This window comes from Rhinopithecus bieti, unplaced genomic scaffold, assembly GCF_001698545.2.
Source record: "Rhinopithecus bieti isolate Rb0 unplaced genomic scaffold, ASM169854v2 scaffold_1348, whole genome shotgun sequence".
Classification (NCBI taxonomy): Eukaryota; Metazoa; Chordata; class Mammalia; order Primates; family Cercopithecidae; genus Rhinopithecus; species Rhinopithecus bieti.
The window spans coordinates 580,010-598,435 of record NW_016803373.1 but is presented as its reverse complement, the minus strand read 5'-3'; the positions used below and the strand labels follow the sequence as shown (position 1 = coordinate 598,435).

Here is an 18,426-nt window from a genome sequence, read left to right as displayed (position 1 = left end):
TCTAGAGCTCAATCAAGGAAAAACAGCAAGGGCTGGGAGTAGGGAATCTGAGACCAATTCGTGCTGACTTCCCAAAGCTGGATCAAAAGGAAAACACCTGGGTCTGGGGGCCGGGAAGCTAGGGCCAATTAACACCAACTTCCTAAAGCTAAACCAGAAGGAAAAACCCCATCTCCCCACCTCGCAGTAGCAAAGGATCAAAGGCTACTCTCCCTACAACCTTCTGGTCCCAGACCAAACTGAGGGTTGGGCTGCTGTTTTTCAAGGTCCAATAACAAGATGCAGATGAACTGGGGAGGAGGAGAGTTTTTATTTCTGAAACCGGTTACAGGGAGAAGGCCTGGAAATTATCGCCAGACCAACTCAAAATTACAGTTTTTCAGAGCTTATATACTTTCTAAACGATCTGTCTACGTGTAAGTGTGCATTTATCTAAAGACATAAGTGATTAACTACTTTTAATCTGTAACTAAGGTCTGAGTCCTGAAAACCTTCCTCTGGAGCCTCAGTAAATTTACTTAACCTAAGTGGGTCCAGGTGCTGGGGTGATTACCCTGGTATTTTCTCCTGCTAAGTCATGGAGGTTTGAGGAGTTCCCTTAGACCCCCCAATGAACTTGTTTGTGGAGGCCTGGGGAGTTTCTTCAGACCCACAGTAAAACTTGTTTAATCCTAAATGGGGTCCTGTTAAGAATTCCTTCGATATTTTGTCATGCTTTAAGAGGCCTAGGAAAGGCCTAGGCAAAATTCTTGATGGGCTTTTGTTACATCCCAGCCTTTGTATAAGGGCACTGGCTTTTAATATTTAACCACTTAGTCAGTACTGAAACAGTTGTTAGTGAGACCTGGCCTGCCACACTTCCACCATGTCTCAGATGGAAAGGGAAAGTGCCTTGGATTGGCTGTGGGCCAAGCACTAAGCATGGGCCATGCCATCATCTGCATAGGGCACACATTCACCTCAATCTTTACTTAGCCATAAACCAAATCCTTCATCCAGGTAAGGGGTAGCCCATGGGGACCTCAAAAGAACTACTTAAAACCCAGAAAACTTTGTAACTTGGCCCTTGAGCCACTTGCTCAGGCCCACTCCCATCCTGGGGAGTGCTGTCTCAGTTTAATAAATCGCTGCTTTTGCTTTCGCGCCTTGTTCCTTTGTTACTTTGTGCATTTTGTCCAACTTTTCGTTCCAAATGCCAAAAACCTGAATGACTCACACTCAAGACCCTCCTTCCAGTGACAAAACTGCTATCAAGGTTTCTAATGCTTACTCTAGGTTTCCGTATTTGTAGTAGACTGGTAATGGGACCATCACTAGCCCCAGCTCACACAGAATAAAACTATGTATCATACATCAAACTCTACTGAGCATACTTTAATCTATTTAATGGCCTCTTTCAGTGTTTTAATTATTTATGAACAGCAATGATCCCTAAAACACTGTGATAATTTATCTTGGCTTTTGATCCTAGAGGTTTTGATTAATGATACCAACTTACTTAGTAATCATTTATCCTATATCAAGAAAATTAGATTGAAAGAACAAATCTGGTTATGAGAACATTAGATTCCTAAATAAAACTTTTTTTCCTTTTTAGACAGTCTCGCTCCGTCAGCAGGCTGGAGTGTAGTGGTGCGATCTCGGCTCAGTGTAGCCTCTGCCTCCCAGGTTCAAGTGATTCTCCCGCCTCAGCCTCCCAAGTAACTGGGACTACAGGCAAACACCACCACACTCAGCTAATTTTTGTATTTTTTTTTTTCAGTAGGGACAAAGTTTCACCATGTTGGCCAGGCTGGTCTTGAACTCCTGACCTCAAGTGATCTGCCTGCCTCAGCCTCCCAAAGTATTGGGATTACAGGCGTGAGCCACTGTGCCCAGCCAATGAAACTTCTTTATCATGGGGGTGGAACTCAGCTCCTATGTTTATCCCACTTTCAACTGTTCTAAAGAGACCACAATTTAACAATATTTTCTGAAAGTCATGGAGTAAAATTAAGCCTAATTGTGAGAGTCTAGACCCAAAGGCTCATTTTAAAATGTCTGAGAGCTCAGAGGTGATGAGGAATAAGAAGAAGGAGACCAGGTTGTGTGGCTGTCTCATACAAAACTCATTTCTACAAAGAAGGGGGAGGGCCTGGGCTGTGGAGGTTCAGCATTACCGCAGTCTCGGGATGCCTGCCAGCCTAAGATAGATTGAATTAAGTGAAGTCCAGACAACTTCAGAGCAAGACCATCTGTTTTTCCTTTCCTCAAGATTTCATTCAAGCCAAGTGATGAAACTGCTCTCTTCTTCCCTTTTTTCCATTAAAGTTGCTGTTTTCAAGGTGTTATGACTTTTGAAAGATAGGCTGAACTGTTGGAGGTGCTCAGAGAAACTAGAATAGAGTTCTATTCACAATAGATACCATTTAATTTTATATTTTACAAATATTTTATCACTCATAGGACACAGCTTGATAACCATCATAATATGTTTTTATTGATGAGTGAATGGATAGGTATTTTTTTTTTATCATCATAAGTTTATGTTTTGCATGGGCTCATTCTGTTCTCCTGGAAATCAGAAGAACAATATGGTACACAATGACGCCATCCATCCCTGCCAAACCTTGGCCCTGTGATTTATCTACCATGCCCAGTGCTGAGAAACGTGCTCAGAAAACTCAAATATTCTGAGAAATATTCTCAGAAAACTAAAAGTATAAACTTATTCTCAGAGACCAGGTAAGAAATTGGTTGTTTGGTGTCGTTTCATTCTACTCTCTAATATAATGATTGAGTCTAAATTCTGGTTTTCATAGTTTTGTTTTTTTTTTTTTTCCGGGGCGGGGGTTTTGTGCATGTGCGGACAGTCTGAAACAGACTATATTGGGATTTAAAAAGGATTTCTGTGTGTCAAACAAGACAACTCTGTAACCATAACAATAAGGGATCGCCAGTTAATTCTGGACTGGATTCCCCAGAACTGGACTAATTAATGTGAGGACATAAAATCCCAGTGTTTCGTATGTTTAGATATGTCAGAGACCAAGGTGCTTTCCTCCCAATAAACAGTCAACTCATATGTTAGAGGCCTATTTAAATAATCCTTTGTTGGACAGCCCCACAAACAGGTGTCCACACCACATACACCCCAGCTCTGACCCATGCCCCATCACTTCCCCAGGAATGATGTAAGACTGTAAAGAGCAAAGGTTACAAAGCCCAGAACTGGCACTGTTTATACAGAAAGGGAGATCCATCAGTAGCATGACTCTTTAATCATTGTTATTTACAATTTATCATCTGACAGACTTACAGAGAATAAATAAAGAAAAGAAAATATACAATTGGTATCACGTTTCTTTTTCTAATACAGAGAAATTTTACGTATTCTATTTGGAACGTCTATGATAGTTTTAAGCAGAAATTAAATCCATTTTATCTTTACCCCTTGACAAGACACATCACCTTCCAAAGCCTGCAGAAGGGGGCCCAGATGTTTCCTCATCACAGGAAGAGTGCACCACATTGCTGCAGAAACTCAGTCCTCAGAAAAAGTTACCAGGCAACAGGGTAGAAGAATAGGATATCATGAATAATAAAGGATATATAATGGATAGGCTAGATTACAGACTCTTGGTGTGTTTGCAGGAAGCCTCTTTTCAAGAAAACAGTTTTTCACTGAAAATGATTACCTTACCCCATTGTGCTTCCTTTGAGTCTCTGCAAATTCTTCCTTGATATGTTCATTGTAATTGTCGATGAGCACAGGCTAGCTTGGGACTCAGATTATTTTCCTGCAAGGCACCTGACATTGTTGCATGTTGTTGACAAGGTGTCTGCAGGAGAAACTAGATAGCTTGTTTCAAATAGGCTGAGTATAAGGCCAGAGTCTGATCTCTCCTTTTGAATTGGTGTCCTGTGGAGAACTACCTTTCATTGCTGTCTAAATGCCTCAAAAAATTAAGCAGCTGTATAGATCAATTTCTGCATCAAAAAGTATACAAACAGAGAATGCACTTCACCAGGTACAAGTCTGAGCATTTTTTTCTCTTTCCTCATTTGAAAATAAACTCTCCATGTTACAGCAAAAAAATTCTCCCTACATTCACTCTAGTTAACTGGATGACAAGTTTTTGTTTCCATCTTAAATTCATTCAAAAAAACAACATTCAGCAAATATTTATCAAGTGCTCACAATGACCTAGGAACTTAATAAGACACACATTGTTATTATCTTGTGACCCCTTAAATAGGGGACTTAAAAATGTCAATCATAAAACTCAAAACTGTAATCCACAAAACTGGAGTTTCAACTTCTCCCCAGGTTGCTGCTGTGTTTGCAATTAATTTGGTTTAATGTGGTTGTTATTCCATTTAATAACAGCTATTTAGGCAAATAAAACCTCTCTATCACTCTGAAAATAGTATTTTATCAAACATTAGGAGTCTATACCATTGCATTCTATTCTCTCCACAAGCTATTCCCAGTGCCATTAACTAAGTGCCAACTAACTCTTGACTGAAATACTGGTTTACTCTAAGCTCCTCATTTTGTCCCCAGTACTAATCCTACTCACTGTAGAAGCTTCAGGAAGCATCTAGAATATCCTGCTATACCTGGTTTTCTAGGCAACAAGCTATGAGCAGTTCTTACTGTCTTTTGTGTTGCCTAATATTTCTAAGTTTGGCTTGGATTGTTTCAGATGCCAAACAGCCTAACTAATCAGAAAATTTAGAAGCAATGTAGGCAGGGTATTGCTCATGATAAAGAAACACATTAATGTGTTACAGTCTCTCTAATACTGTAGAATTTTATCCAGATGGTGTCTTTCCTGTTGTATCCAAGCAAGGCCAGATTACAAATCAGCAAGAATTAAAAGTATCCAGCAACTAAATGAATATGTGTGGAAAAACTGGTGAAATTGAAAAAAGGTCTGTCGTTTAGTTAATAGCATTATGCCAATGTTAATTTTCTGGTTCTGAAAATGGACTAAGTGAAATGTTATAAATGGGGAAAACTGGATCTAGGGTAAGGCCACTCTACTATTTGTGTAACATCTTGTGAGCCTTAAATTCTTTCAAAGTAACAAGTTTTTTTAAAGGATACACCAACTCAACAATTCTTCACCGCTCTTTGGCACCAAGTAATGCAGCTAATTGTAGCAGAAAACTCAAAATGCCAGAAATCAAATCACCATTAACCACTCCAGTCTCTTTCCCTCTAAGTTCAGTTCTTGACAACTTATTACCAAGTGAAAAAAACATTCATCTGTTTTTATTAAAATGTAACGTTTCTATTAAGAAGAATTTCCCAGCAAAAATAAGGATCTGCATCTTCCTGGAGATGCAGAAACATTAGGGACCTACCATATGCACTGCCAGAGGACAGAAGTCCTACTAAAAGGGAAAGACTAGGATAGCAAATTCCAGGTCTATAAATTCAACTTACAATCAAAGACTTAGTAGCTATATATTGCAATTTTCTTTTCTTTCTTTCTTTTCTTTCTTTCTTTCTTTTTTTCTCTTTCTTTCTTTCTTTCTTTCTTTCTTTCTTTCTTTCTTTCTGTAGTTTTGGGCAAAACATTCACTGTTCTGTTTTAGTATACTTCCTTGGAATATCTTCATCTATTTCCATCTTGCAGACACTCCTCTTCTTCTATTCTCCTTTACTCAAAACACATGGTTTAGACCCACATCATGGCTTTGTTGTGGGAAGCCTGGATGGGACTAGAAAAACACATGTTTCCAACATAGTGCATATCTGTTTGTGCAGATATCAGACAAGATTTAATCTTGTCTAACTTATGCATATCGTTTTGATGTTTGCCTGTGGTTATTCTGGGCACAGCAATGGTGGGCATTATTGAAAATGAACTTTTTTGACAGAGGAAAGATAATAGAACATGAAGATTTATGAACTACCATAAGCTCCCCATCTCTGGGTCTTCATTTCCAAAGCAGCACTTGGAAAACCAAGCCCAGTTCAGGCAAATAGTTGATTTCTTCTCATCAGCACTTGAAATGGTCCAGAATACACCAGATGCTCAAACCACCTTCCTCACTCACTTCTGAAATGAAAAGGTCATTCCCTGATGATTGCTATATCTTTTCCAAGAGGAACTTCCCCTTTCTTAAAATTCTGAAAAATTCCTTTCCATTTCATACATTGAACCTGACTTCATTTCTTAATAAATATTTTTATCATCTCTATCATCCAGAATTTCTTCTTTCTCCATTCGTATTTATCTTTTACTTCAAGACACTTACATTCCTATTCCCTTTCAAAACTCCTTCTTGTTTCAAAATGGATCCCCAATGGCTCCAGCTACTCCTGTTTCTACTTGCTCAACTTGATCTTCCCCTGTGTCTTTCCTGTGCACTCTCCGTTGCCCCTTTTTTGTAGCCTCCTTTCTAGCCCTGACCTTCCCCCCATTCAGTCATATGCACATTCGCGTATCCTTTTTTTTTCACCCCACTTGCATACAATCATCTTCTTTATACAGTCTTAATATACTTGCAAGTGATCTTTCCACAACATTAAAACCACATTTTGCTCCTCAGGCACCGCTTTGCACTTTAGATCTTGTCTGGTCACATATGTGTCTGGAAAGCACATCAAGTTTTAGATAGACCTAAATATCAGCACATTAGCCAGCAAGAATATAAATTTAGATCTGGCAATCCCAAAACACAATCTGCACATAAAATAATTCACATATATCATGAAGAAGATAACTTACTGCAAATGTAATAAGGCCCCACAGTCTCTAATCATTTTTTTCGATCTCCTTTTCAAAATAAGTCCTAGCTTTGTTCCTCTAATTCAAATTTGAACTACTTACTATGTAGTTCAAATATGAACTACTTAGTATGAACTCTACACACTAGGCCCTCACCATGTATTCTGTTGGGTTGCTTGGATTTGTGCTACTAAACTCTAAAGGCATGACTAAGCTAGAAACTAAACCTGTGTCTATAATACAAAGGTCTCAGTGCCAGAAGTTGAAGCCTTCCTCATCCCAGAAAAGGATACAGATATGTATTACATGATAATACATATTGGGCAGCCATCTGAAACAGATTACTTCTATGACTCAAGGCTGGGAAAATTCAGACATTGTAAGTTCATTTTAAATATGATTTTTTAAAAACAAATATGGAAACATAGAATAACTCAGTGAACTGGGGCAGAATCATAAAAAAGAATAAGTGGAGAGATTTTAGGCAAAGGAAGATAAAATAATATTATTTTCTCTTGCTCCATAAGAAGTCATGGCATGGTCTGGATGTAGCCCTACCAGAGGCATGTGGATAAAGAAGAATAGGCTGCAGGTCCTGAGTTCAAGTCCCTTTAATTCTAATGAAGCTTAGAATACTTATTTTGAAAGCGTGGCAGTTCCCAAGGTATCTAGCCCTGCACATATCAAATATGCTAATGTATTTGGAAACACCTGGTAAACCTAAGGCACAATACGAATGGCATGTGTTACTATTACTACCATTACAGTGATTTCTTCCATGATCTCTTTTGCTGGTTACAATTTTCAGAGCAAGAAATGACCAGATTACTAAATCCATCAGTTATAGATCCAATTATCCAGTTAGTACTGGATGTATCAGAACCAGAAGGAACCTCAAAACTATTTAATCTAATTTCCTCATCCTATAAATAAGAAAACAAAATGCAGAAAGACCAAGTGATTTAGCCAAGATGACACACTTAGTGTGAAGCAGAAAGAGGATTAAAGCTCCCAAATCAATGTTCTCTTGACTCTCAAACCAATGATTTCTCCAAAGTTAGTCCTGGGATAGACTAAAGCACAAAGGCATAGGACAACTACGGGGAAAGGACATTTACTAGGATCAGAAGATGACCTGAAAAATGGATCCTGTGGACTTGGGATTTATGCTTATGCTGTGGCCTGGAGCAATGCTGAAGGCTGAATGGGGAAATACACATGATCCTGAGAAACTGTTGTAGAAGGTAAACTGGAGAGGGCAACAGAGGCAGACCCAAGGGGTCAAGGCCATTCCTTCTCAGCTTGGGAAGCTGATTTGTAATGTCTTCTTATTTCTCCTCAATGGAAATTAAGAGTTCCTTTTTCTAGCTTCCCACTAAATCTGAAGATTCGTGGCGTGTGAAAGCTCAGAATCTGCTCTGAGCAGATTCCTTCTTGACAGTGGTTCTGTTTCCATGAATTCTGAAGCCACAGCTTTAAGCTTTCTTTTCTGCGGGTCACACCATCTCAGAGGCAAGAGCGTGTATACTCAGCAGTAGCAATAGATGCTCATCCTGTGCCTCTCTAGAATCAAGGACTCTCGGAGTTAGAAGGACATTAAACATTGTCTCACACCACCATCTACTTTGTGTTTGAAAACCTCCATTTTCTTTGACAAGAGACTCCCCACCTCTGGTAGCAGCCCATTTATCCTTGTATGTTCTGAGTGCTTTGTTTTCCCCAATAAGGAATGGAAATCAGTCTCCCTGTAACTTCTCCACATTAGTCCTAGGACAACTTTTTTGGGGACACTCAGAACAGATCTATTCCCTCTTGGACAAGGCCATTAGGTATTTATGCCTGAGAAATTTAGCCCCAAGCCCAAAGATCCTACAGAGACTTCATCCTTGAAAACGCTAGAAGATTTGGACAAGATGAACTTGAGTCTACCATCAAGATATCAAAACATCAGCCTTCACTGATTAAAAACTCAGATTCTCACTAAAACACACACATGAAAATATCTGAACAAGACAAAGAAAACAACCCTCTTACAAAATCACAAATAAATGGTGGATACCATGTCTGTTATGTGTCCTCCATTGACCTCCTTTCCTATGTCCATTATCTATTCATGAATCCTTCCATCCATGAGGTACTTTTTTTCTGTAAATGACAATCCCCCTTCATACACTCCTGCAGCAAACATTCTTTCCTATCTATATCACCAGTTGTTTCATATACGAATGTCAACCCTGACCCCTGTCCATGAATGAGTGGAACACCCATTTCAAGAAATTGGGGGTTTTCAAGAATATATCATTCACTTTGACAGGAGAGAGAAATACAAACAGTGAGACATGTCCAGAGGCCAAATTAGAAAACCACCTGTGATTAGTTGCTGAATTCTGAGTCCTCAGATTCTCCACATCTATCAAGTGCTTTCCCTAAATTTAATCTCATGTTCCCTTGAAGACATTAGTATTCTTCAAGTTTTCTTTCTGAAGATTCTTTTAGAGTGACATGGAAAATATTGTAGAATCTGCACATTTATAAGCACAAGCATAGTTAACCTTTATAAATTATCTGAATTTTCTAGCCTTTGTTATCCAACATTTTGGTATATCAAGTAAGATTTTCTTTTACTAGATTGTATCTGCCCTAGGCTTTTTTTTTTAGTTCTTTAATGTAAAAAAAAAAAAAAAGTATATATGAGTCAGGAGTAGGGAGTGGGGGTGACCAGGAACAGACAGCAAAGCAAACAAGCCTCTGTCTCTCAGGTTCATCAAATGTCCAGATGGAGTGGCATAGCCGTGGGTGAGTGGTAGGTCTTGTAGAGAGGACCTGAGCCGTAGGAACGTGGCCAGGCACTGACAGCATCACTCGTCGCCTTGTTGAAGGAGCAGAAGGTGGATTTCTTGGAATGAGGGACGATTCTTCGTATCTCTTCTCCAGCAGCTAAGCATCAGCTTATACACAGAGTCAGGGCAAATAGCTGGTTGAGGGAGGTAAGTCTTTGAGAAAAAAATAAAGGAAAACAAAAGAGAGAGAGAGAGAGAATATTACAAAGAAGGAGGAAAGGGAAGTATATTTGCATCATGGTTTGATTTGCCCCCTGCCCACTTTCTTGAACTTGATAACTGAAATGGGTGTGGTGTCCATTTTTCCTACTCATGAAAGTTCTGAATCATATCAGCCCTTTTCTAAGCTATTCCCTTTGTCTTCTGGAGTTCTCCGGAGCAGAAGTTTTTGATGGGCCATTATGTGGTCCCTACCTTCATGCAAAAGATGAAACAACCAAAAAGAGACCAAATCTTCCATTTATGACCAACCCATATTGAAGTTCATCTTGGCTGAGCCAATCATGGCAGAGGCAGAAAACAACATTTTTCTTTGGCCCACTCACTTATCTCACATACTTGGGAGTAAATTTGCCCTTTACTGTGGCAAGAAGGCAAATTGCCTCATAACCAAGATAGCTAATTTAGACTCCCTGCTGCCAAAATATTTACAGAGTATAAAGAGACAATTAAAATCTGAGACCCCTCTCTTATTTTTAATATGCATAATGTATTATCTCTTGTCAATCCCTTATCTATCTTTGACTTGCTTGGATCTATTCAAGCCACAGAAGATCCACTTTTTATTGTCTGCAAGATCCTTCCCCAGCTATTATCCTTTTCCTGGTAAAGATGCCATAATCCAAGGGTATGCTGTTGCCAGGCCCCTTTGGGGAGGTACAGTGCTGTAGTGACTGGCAGGCTTTAAATTCCATATCTCACAGGAATTTTTAATCTAAGTCACCCAAAAAAAGTTTGCAGTATCTTGGCTAGGAATTGAGACTCCTGGGGAGCTTGGGAAACTATCTTTCCCTGAGTCTTGAGATGTCACAATACTCTTGGATTGTCCAAGAGATGCCTTCCAAGAGCAACAAGTTCAGGATATATCTGCCCATTTTCGGACATCCAAGTCTAGAAACATTGCTAGATATTCAAAACCAACCCCAATTCTTATACTAAGCTATATTTTAATGAATGCTAATACATCCCTTTTACACTTATATTTATTGACCCAGAAGAAAAACCACATGATCTAGATCAAGAAATAGATAAAACATGAGAGACAGGACTGTATTTCCTGCTACCTTTGAGTTGGGGAGAAACCTGACATGACCCTTTATGCCCTCCAAGAGTCAATGAGTTGACACATAGATAAAGCAGAGTGTATGGATGCCTGGGGAGGATACTGGTCTTTCACATCATTTGGATAGTTAGTGACAAAGCCTATCATCCACATAGTCTGTCTTCCATCTCAGCCCACTCCTGCTAAGTCAGGACTTTCCATTCTCCATCCTTCAAGTTACACAGGTCCACATCCATTCATCCCCAACAGTTCTTACCTGCCTCCCTTGGTCTCGGAAGAACTCTCCAGTATTCTCAATAACCTGTTCATCTGATAGCTGGGAATAGGGCTGTTCCTGGCAAAAGGTGAAAGTCTCCCACAAAGTAACCCCAAAGGCCCACACATCACTTGCCGTAGTGAACTTGCCCTATTTAAGTAAAGAAAAGAATGGGAAATCAGAATAACCTGTGCACAACAATACCCATTTAAATTTCATAATCTGGAGCTATACCCCTTCCCCTACCACAGGCAAGGAATTCTGAAAATGCCAAGATGTGCATGGAGTATTTAGAAACAGCCCATTCTCTCATTCTCATGATCTCAACTTGGTTTTGCTTCTTTGTGATCCAAGAGCTGAAAAAATGCAGCCATAAGCTATCTGACTCTGCAAATGAGCGTTAGGTCAACCTTTCAACTCTAGGGTAGCCTTGGGAAAATGCTCCTGAGAAAGGCAAAATCTGAATGGGAAGTCAATGGTTTTTATGTTAGAGATAGAGGACTCTAGTTTAAGTGCCTGCAGTGAATCCAGGACTCTCATTTACCAGTTCAGTTATCATTACAGTGTTGAAAGATAGACTTTAACAAGTGACAGCAATGAGATTCACGTGTAAATAGCATGCATTGACTACTCACATTTTCTTCTCAGTACAGACAACAACATTGTGAAGTGGATGATATTATTTATTTTTAAATTTCTTTTTCTTTGAGAAATGGGGTCTCATTATGTTGCCCAGCCTGGAGTTCAATGGCCAGGCACATGTTTGATCTCACTACTGATGAATACGGGAGTTTTGACCTCCTCTGTTTCTGATCTGGGCTGGCTCATCCCTCTTTAGGCAACCTGGCGGTCCATTGCTCCCAGGGGTGACCATATTAATGCCAAACTCGGTGAGGACACCCAATAGGTATAGCGCAGCACAGCCTAGATTTTCATCCTCCTGTCTCAGCCTCCTGAGTAGCTGGGAGTACAGGTACACACCACCATGCCAGTTATCCTTATTTTTTAGATCAGAAAAATGAAACAGGAGCGGTTTCCCAAATTCTCCTGGTTAATAAGGCCATTAGTAGTGGAAAAACCGGATTTGAACCAAGGTCCTCTGAATGTCAGTCTAATATATTGTTTTCAACACCACATAATACCTTTAGGGAGAGTAATGCCTAACTATCCTATTAGAAATGGGTAAAATATAGCAATTCACATACATAGGTGAAAAAGATCTTTATAAGGATTTATGTAAACTGGTGTACATCACAGTATCATTCATAACAGCAGGAAATTGGAAAGTACTTAAATATCAAATTATAGAGGCATTATTAAGTTATAGGATATATCTACACAATGGAATATTATGCAGATATTAAAATGTTAAGTTAAAAATAGAGAATTGTGTGGCATAGTGTCATCCCAATTATGTAATATAAATTACATGTATGTACATACATATATAAATGCATGCATAGAAAAAAATTGCATGCATAGAAACAATATATGTATAGAAAAAAGTCCTCAAAGAAAATATACCAAAGCATTGATAGTGGTTATCTTGGTGAGTGGAAGGGAATAACTACACATTTTTTATTTCAAAATTAATTTACAAATCCTATAAGAATATCAGCAGGAAATAAGCAGATTAATCACAAATGAACAAAACCAAATTGGTCTAAGACTTTTCTGTGCAACGTTACACAAGAAAAAAGGGAAAATAACATGTACATGGCATTGTAGGAATTAAAAGTGTATAGTCTAATGAGTCTATAAATCAGCTGAGTGGTTGTAAAATCAACAATAAAAAGTCTCAGGTATGCATGGACAGAAAATATACCTCTAAGAGAGATATTTGGAAAAAATTACTCACTTACGGTATGGAATATCAAGAATCAAATAAAAATTAAAAAGCAAAGAATGATGAACTTAAAAAGAACATCTTGAAAAGTACTGAAATACAATTATAGGAATTAGTCTATATAATTATGAGAAACATGCTTATGAAACTAATGGGGAAGAAAATATTTTGTATAGGTAACATTTCTTTAAATGATAAGGTTGTTAATACTTTAAGAACAATCACTAGGTAGAAATAATAAAGAGAAACAAAGATAATAAATCTCTTATACTTTTAACTTGTCTCCCTAAATTTTTATAAGTGTGTTAATTTTTTAGCAGAAATAGGCAAGCATTAAATAATAACAGTTAGTACACAAAGAAAATAATTTCAAATCAGAGAAAATATTAGTCTATTGAGTTTGCCTTCTGCTGTCTCAGGTTTGTCTCCACGTGTCATGCATGCCAGCCCACAAGCCAGTTGTTAGACAGGGCTTTAAAATGCTGAGAACTCACCAGCAAGATACTTTCCCAAGACATCCAGCGGATAGGGAGCACTGCCCGGCCCTGGATCCGGTAATAGTCACCACTGTACAGGTTCCTGCTCATTCCAAAGTCAGCTATCTTGATTGTGTAGTTCTTACCCACTAAGCAATTTCGTGTGGCCAGATCTCGGTGAACGAAATTAAGAGAGGAAAGGTACTTCATGCCAGAGGCAATCTGGGTAGCCATAAACTTCAGATTGGTGTAACTGAGGAAATAGACAAGAAGACAGAAGGTAGCCTATGGAAACAGGAAGAGGTGAAAGGTACACATTCTAAAATTTGTATCAATAAGCTAGGGTTGAAAGCTCAACATTCTTTTTCTACTCTTGATGAATCCCTTGCATTCCCCCAAAGGGCAGCTGCTCCATTATTCCCTGCACACTAACTTCCTCCACCATCCCATAACAGTGATACACTTTAAGGCTCACTGCTCCCTACTTTCAGATCCCAGGTTGTTCTCATCACCACAGGGAGAAGACGGAAGACCTGGCTTGTTTACCTGACAGTGGGTACATTGCTGGAGGAAGAATTAGGGGGCTCATGGCGAGAAAGAAACTGATTGAGATCTCCATTCTCCATGTATTCAGTGATCATGCAGAGAGGGTCATCAGTGATACACACAGCTAATAGATGGATGATGTTTGGGTCCTTGAGCCGAGACATGATCTTTATCTCCTTAAGAAAATCATTCCTTGGGAGGATACAGACATAGATAAACTCAGAATTTGCCAGAGTCAGAATCAAGAGGGAGAAGAATGCACACCAAGGTCTATTCCTAGACATTATACCAAATCTTGTTTCACTTTGGATAACTTTTGAGAGGACAGAGAAATTGACACCTGGATCTGTCTCATTCTATTCCTCCTGAAATATCATGGACCCTTATTCAACTGTAATGTTTTTGAGAATGAGATCCATGACCTATTCACATTTCTATCCCTCACATCTAACAAAATCCCTGCCACACAGAAAGCGATTAGTATTTGCTGAATCAAAAATAGGCTGCTAAAAACCACTCTACAAAGTAAAACGTTTCACTGAAAATCATATCTTAAGTGCACGAGGATATTTACCTTTTTTTTTTTTTTTTTTTTTTTAAAGCCATGGGGTCACTGTATTACTAAAGTGAAGAAACTTTGTATGATGTGAACAACCATACTTTGGCTTATCTGATTACTCTCTATTTTCTCATACTGACTTTTCTTAATGCAGTATGAACCGTCAGTCAGTTGCAACATGTATTTAGTAGCCTGTCCAAAACAGAGCTCTTTAAAGGCTGTGGTGGTACTCATGTCAAAAGAAGTATTCATTTGACCAAGACTCATAATTGTTTGAGTACATGGCGGCAGACATCCTTGGGTCATAAAGTGGCAAGATTTTGTTAGTGAGGCCTCTAGCCCACATTCCCAAAACTACTGGAGCAGATGAGTTATAAGCCCTCCAAGAGTTTTCTAGGAATCCTGGACTGGAAGTCATACTATGTCAATATAAACCACTGGAATCAATGCAGTCTTGATGCAACACCTCCCCTCTTTCATTCCCCCTTCCATCTCAAAGCAGGGGTTTCCATGGCTTGGGAGGGTTCACAGTCATGGCCGTCCATCATTGCTAAGGACACAGGTGGAGGAATGGCAAACTTCACCAATCGGAACAATGGAGAAAGGCTTTGTCATATCCTATGTCCTGTGGTTTTATTTTGTTTTGTTTCCCCTCATGCCACTTTCTCCAGTCGTGTGCTAAGATTAATATAAGAAATACTTAATCTCTCTATGAGACCCAGAGAATGTCACTTTTTATTCTTAACAGTATCTTAAAGTTTGAAATTATCAGTTAAATTTCTAAAGCCTCCAGTTTCATTTCCTCACCTTTCTCTCTTCTTTATCTTACATCCTGTCCATTGCAAGTCTTTTAATGAAGTCTATCACTATTCTTGGAATTTATGATAATTTGGAAAATAAGAATAATAAACTTTTTTTCACTATGAATATCAGTGAGACAAATCAAGACAACATGAATAGGAAAAATGTATAGGTCATCCAGGTATGGAGATTTCTCTGGGACACATACAACCAGCTTTCAACCAGCTTGTCTCTCTGGGTGAGGATAAACTCACCATTATTTTAATGGAAAGGCTGTCAGACAATGGAGTGTGGCTGGAAACTGCAATTTATGTAGAAAAAGATCCAAGAGATTATTAGCCAGTTTGGAAAACTGCTAGAGAACCATGGATCCTTTTGATTTGAGGTTCATAGATAATTTTCCAAATAGAGGTAGCTTCTCATTTTGAGGGTTGCTGGAGATAGAAGAAAAGGAGCATAAAAGAGAAAAAAGGGATGAGAAAATAAATAGAAATGTGAAAAAAGGAGACTGGAAGAGGCTTAGCAAGAAAGTCATGTGTGATTGTGAAGACTTTGTCAAGAGGAGGCAATGACATGCAGGAGTATGTCTGCATGTAAAGACCAAAGAAGTACACATCTAGACAGTTGTATATGTTGGGAAGTACAGTGCTTGTGCACAGGGGGTTAGGAAGTAAATATGTGGCAAGTACAATAGAAAATGTACCTTTGTGTTTGAGAGAGATGGAGAAAGAGATGAGGACTGCTGACCCCATCAGAGTAAGAAAAAGGACAACAGTGGAAATGGGAGGCAGCTCACTGACCTCCCCATCTCAAAAGAAAAAATTGCTCAAAAGTATCCAGGAGTATTCCTGGTCCTAAAGATGAAATACATAAAGGAAAATTCAAAATGTAGACCACAGACCTGGCATTCTTGTTGGCATCTGCTCGGAGCATTTTCACAGCCACTAGGACAGGCTGGTTGGCACTGACATCTAGGGCAAAATCTTTGTCTTTGAATTTTTCCATTCCCTCCACTTCACAGAGATGAACCTAGACAAAAGTCATCTAGTCTCAGCATCATCATTTCTCCTGAAGATGTCTCAGTACTCTTGCTGGGCATTTCCTGGAGATAAACTAACTCTTACAACTCAGGCAAAATGATCAAAAGACCAATAAGAAGATATGTGTAACATATCTATGATTCAAATAACTGATAAGATTAAAAACAATGGTAAAGTACCCAGTTAATATGCTACTTTCCTGCCTTAGAAATACACATTGATTGGAATATTAAGTGAATGAATGAATCAGTAACAATATTATATTACAGCATAGCCCAATATAAAATGTCTTTTATTACAAATGCTTGAACTTTGATTCATGAGTCACTGGATCATGTAAAACATAAGGCAGTTTCCTTAGTATAGGGTTTAGCATTATAAGCAACTCCTGTGTAACAGTATAACAGATACGGGTTTTCAACCCAGGGGACAGAATGAGTACATGTCACACCATGAACAGATAGCATGGGCCCCTCCACCTCTTGCAACACCATACCTATCCAAGGAGAGAACATGAGATCCACACTGAAAATCAATAACACATCTTAGGAAACCAAGTGTTTTATTTGGAGTTTAGATGGTGGTGAAGAGTTCCTATTACAATTCAAAACATTGCTTTGAGCTCCCAGAAGGTTCATGTGACTGATGCAAGAGTGAAAAGTTTAATAATGCATGCATCACTCTGAGGGCAAATGAAAAGAGTACTCCTCCTTATCTTGGTTGGTGATTCATTCCCTAGTGGCTGATTCTGGGACTAAAGGCAGGGGCGTGGTTGTTTTTGACCATTTTACATATAACTCTCATTAAAGGGGAAAAAAACAAAGTGGCTATTGAGAAGCAGAATGTTCCTGGACAGTTCATAAAAGATGATCACATCTTGTGGATCCCACCCTGCATAATCTATTGTAAACATTTTTGAAAATATTGAATGTGTTTCAAGATATCTGAAGTCTAGTGACTTGCCTGCCGTAAAAACTCCTGTATAGAAATCAGAAGTCCCAGGAACTCCACAGCTATTTGACAAAGATGAGGTTGACCCAATACTAAAATCCAGAGGACAATGCAAGGAGAGACAAGTGGAAGAGACACTCTGTTGTGAATCCACCTCTGGAAGGGACTGTTTGTTCTACTGACCATTTTTATCCAACCACCTCTTTCCAGCTCTAAGGGACTGGAGGCCCCACTCAAAGAATCAACTCACCTCCCCAAACTGTCCTTCTCCCAGCTTCTCTTTGAAAGTTAAGAGTTTCCTGGGGAACTCCTCCACAGCCACATCTTTTCCTGAGAGCAGGTCCATGGTGACGGCAGGCACTGAGTATGTGTTGCCTCCTGTCACTCCCTGGAGATTCACTATGTCAGCCTCTGCATAGTGGGGCACCCCCTCAGGGCCACTGGGCTGGACTGACTTCACAACACCACTGCAGCCTGGGAAAACAAGGGCAATAAGCCTCATTCCATGGAGCATCTTTGGAGATCTCTTCAGGAAGGAACTCTGAGAGGAGGGCTAAAACATGCCCCTGTGAAAGCCTAACCTGCTTCATGACATTCTTACTTGGAAAATGGTTTTGCTTCCTCTAGAGATTTTCTTGTGGCCTTCAGAATGTAGAACACAATTTTATTTCTCATTCTTCTCCTCATAATACATGATCATTTACAAATTCTGTGGCTAAACTTGTGGAATTGTGTGGTGAAGCTATAGGAAGGCTCACGGTATATCAGGGTGGGAATATTAAAGGTTGAAGTTTTAATAACGTATTTCCTTAATTTTAAGACACTGTTATTGACTTAAAAACTGATTTTAGGTATAAAAAATTTCATATTAAAGACATAAGATCTAGTTTAAGACATATTCTAGGGGGCGGAGCAAGATGGCTGAATAGGAACAGCTCCAGTCTCCAACTCCCAGCGCAAGCGACACAGAAGACCGGTGATTTCTGCATTTTCAACTGAGGTACTGGGGTCATCTCACTAGGGAGTGCCGGACAATCGATGCTGGTCAGCTGCTGCAGCCTGACCAGCGAGAGCTGAAGCAGGGCGAGGCATCGCCTCACCTGG

The 18,426-nt window shown here is 39.3% G+C and overlaps 1 protein-coding gene across 5 annotated transcripts in view; it reads right to left on the bottom strand.

Moving 5' to 3' along the window:
• Positions 1 to 3,237: 3,237 nt before the first annotated feature.
• DDR2 (discoidin domain receptor tyrosine kinase 2) overlaps positions 3,238 to 18,426 on the bottom strand; it is a 165,578-nt gene continuing 150,389 nt past the window's right edge. For all 5 annotated transcript variants that reach the window (XM_017881702.1, XM_017881711.1, XM_017881731.1 and 2 more), the window contains 6 exons: positions 17,573 to 17,796; positions 16,233 to 16,360; positions 13,972 to 14,163; positions 13,444 to 13,678; positions 11,104 to 11,253; positions 3,238 to 9,718 (listed from right to left, as the gene is read on the bottom strand). In XM_017881702.1, the coding sequence (XP_017737191.1) occupies positions 9,584 to 9,718; positions 11,104 to 11,253; positions 13,444 to 13,678; positions 13,972 to 14,163; positions 16,233 to 16,360; positions 17,573 to 17,796 (1,064 nt within the window). In that variant the 3' untranslated portion in view covers positions 3,238 to 9,583. The remainder of the gene's footprint in view (positions 9,719 to 11,103; positions 11,254 to 13,443; positions 13,679 to 13,971; positions 14,164 to 16,232; positions 16,361 to 17,572; positions 17,797 to 18,426) is intronic.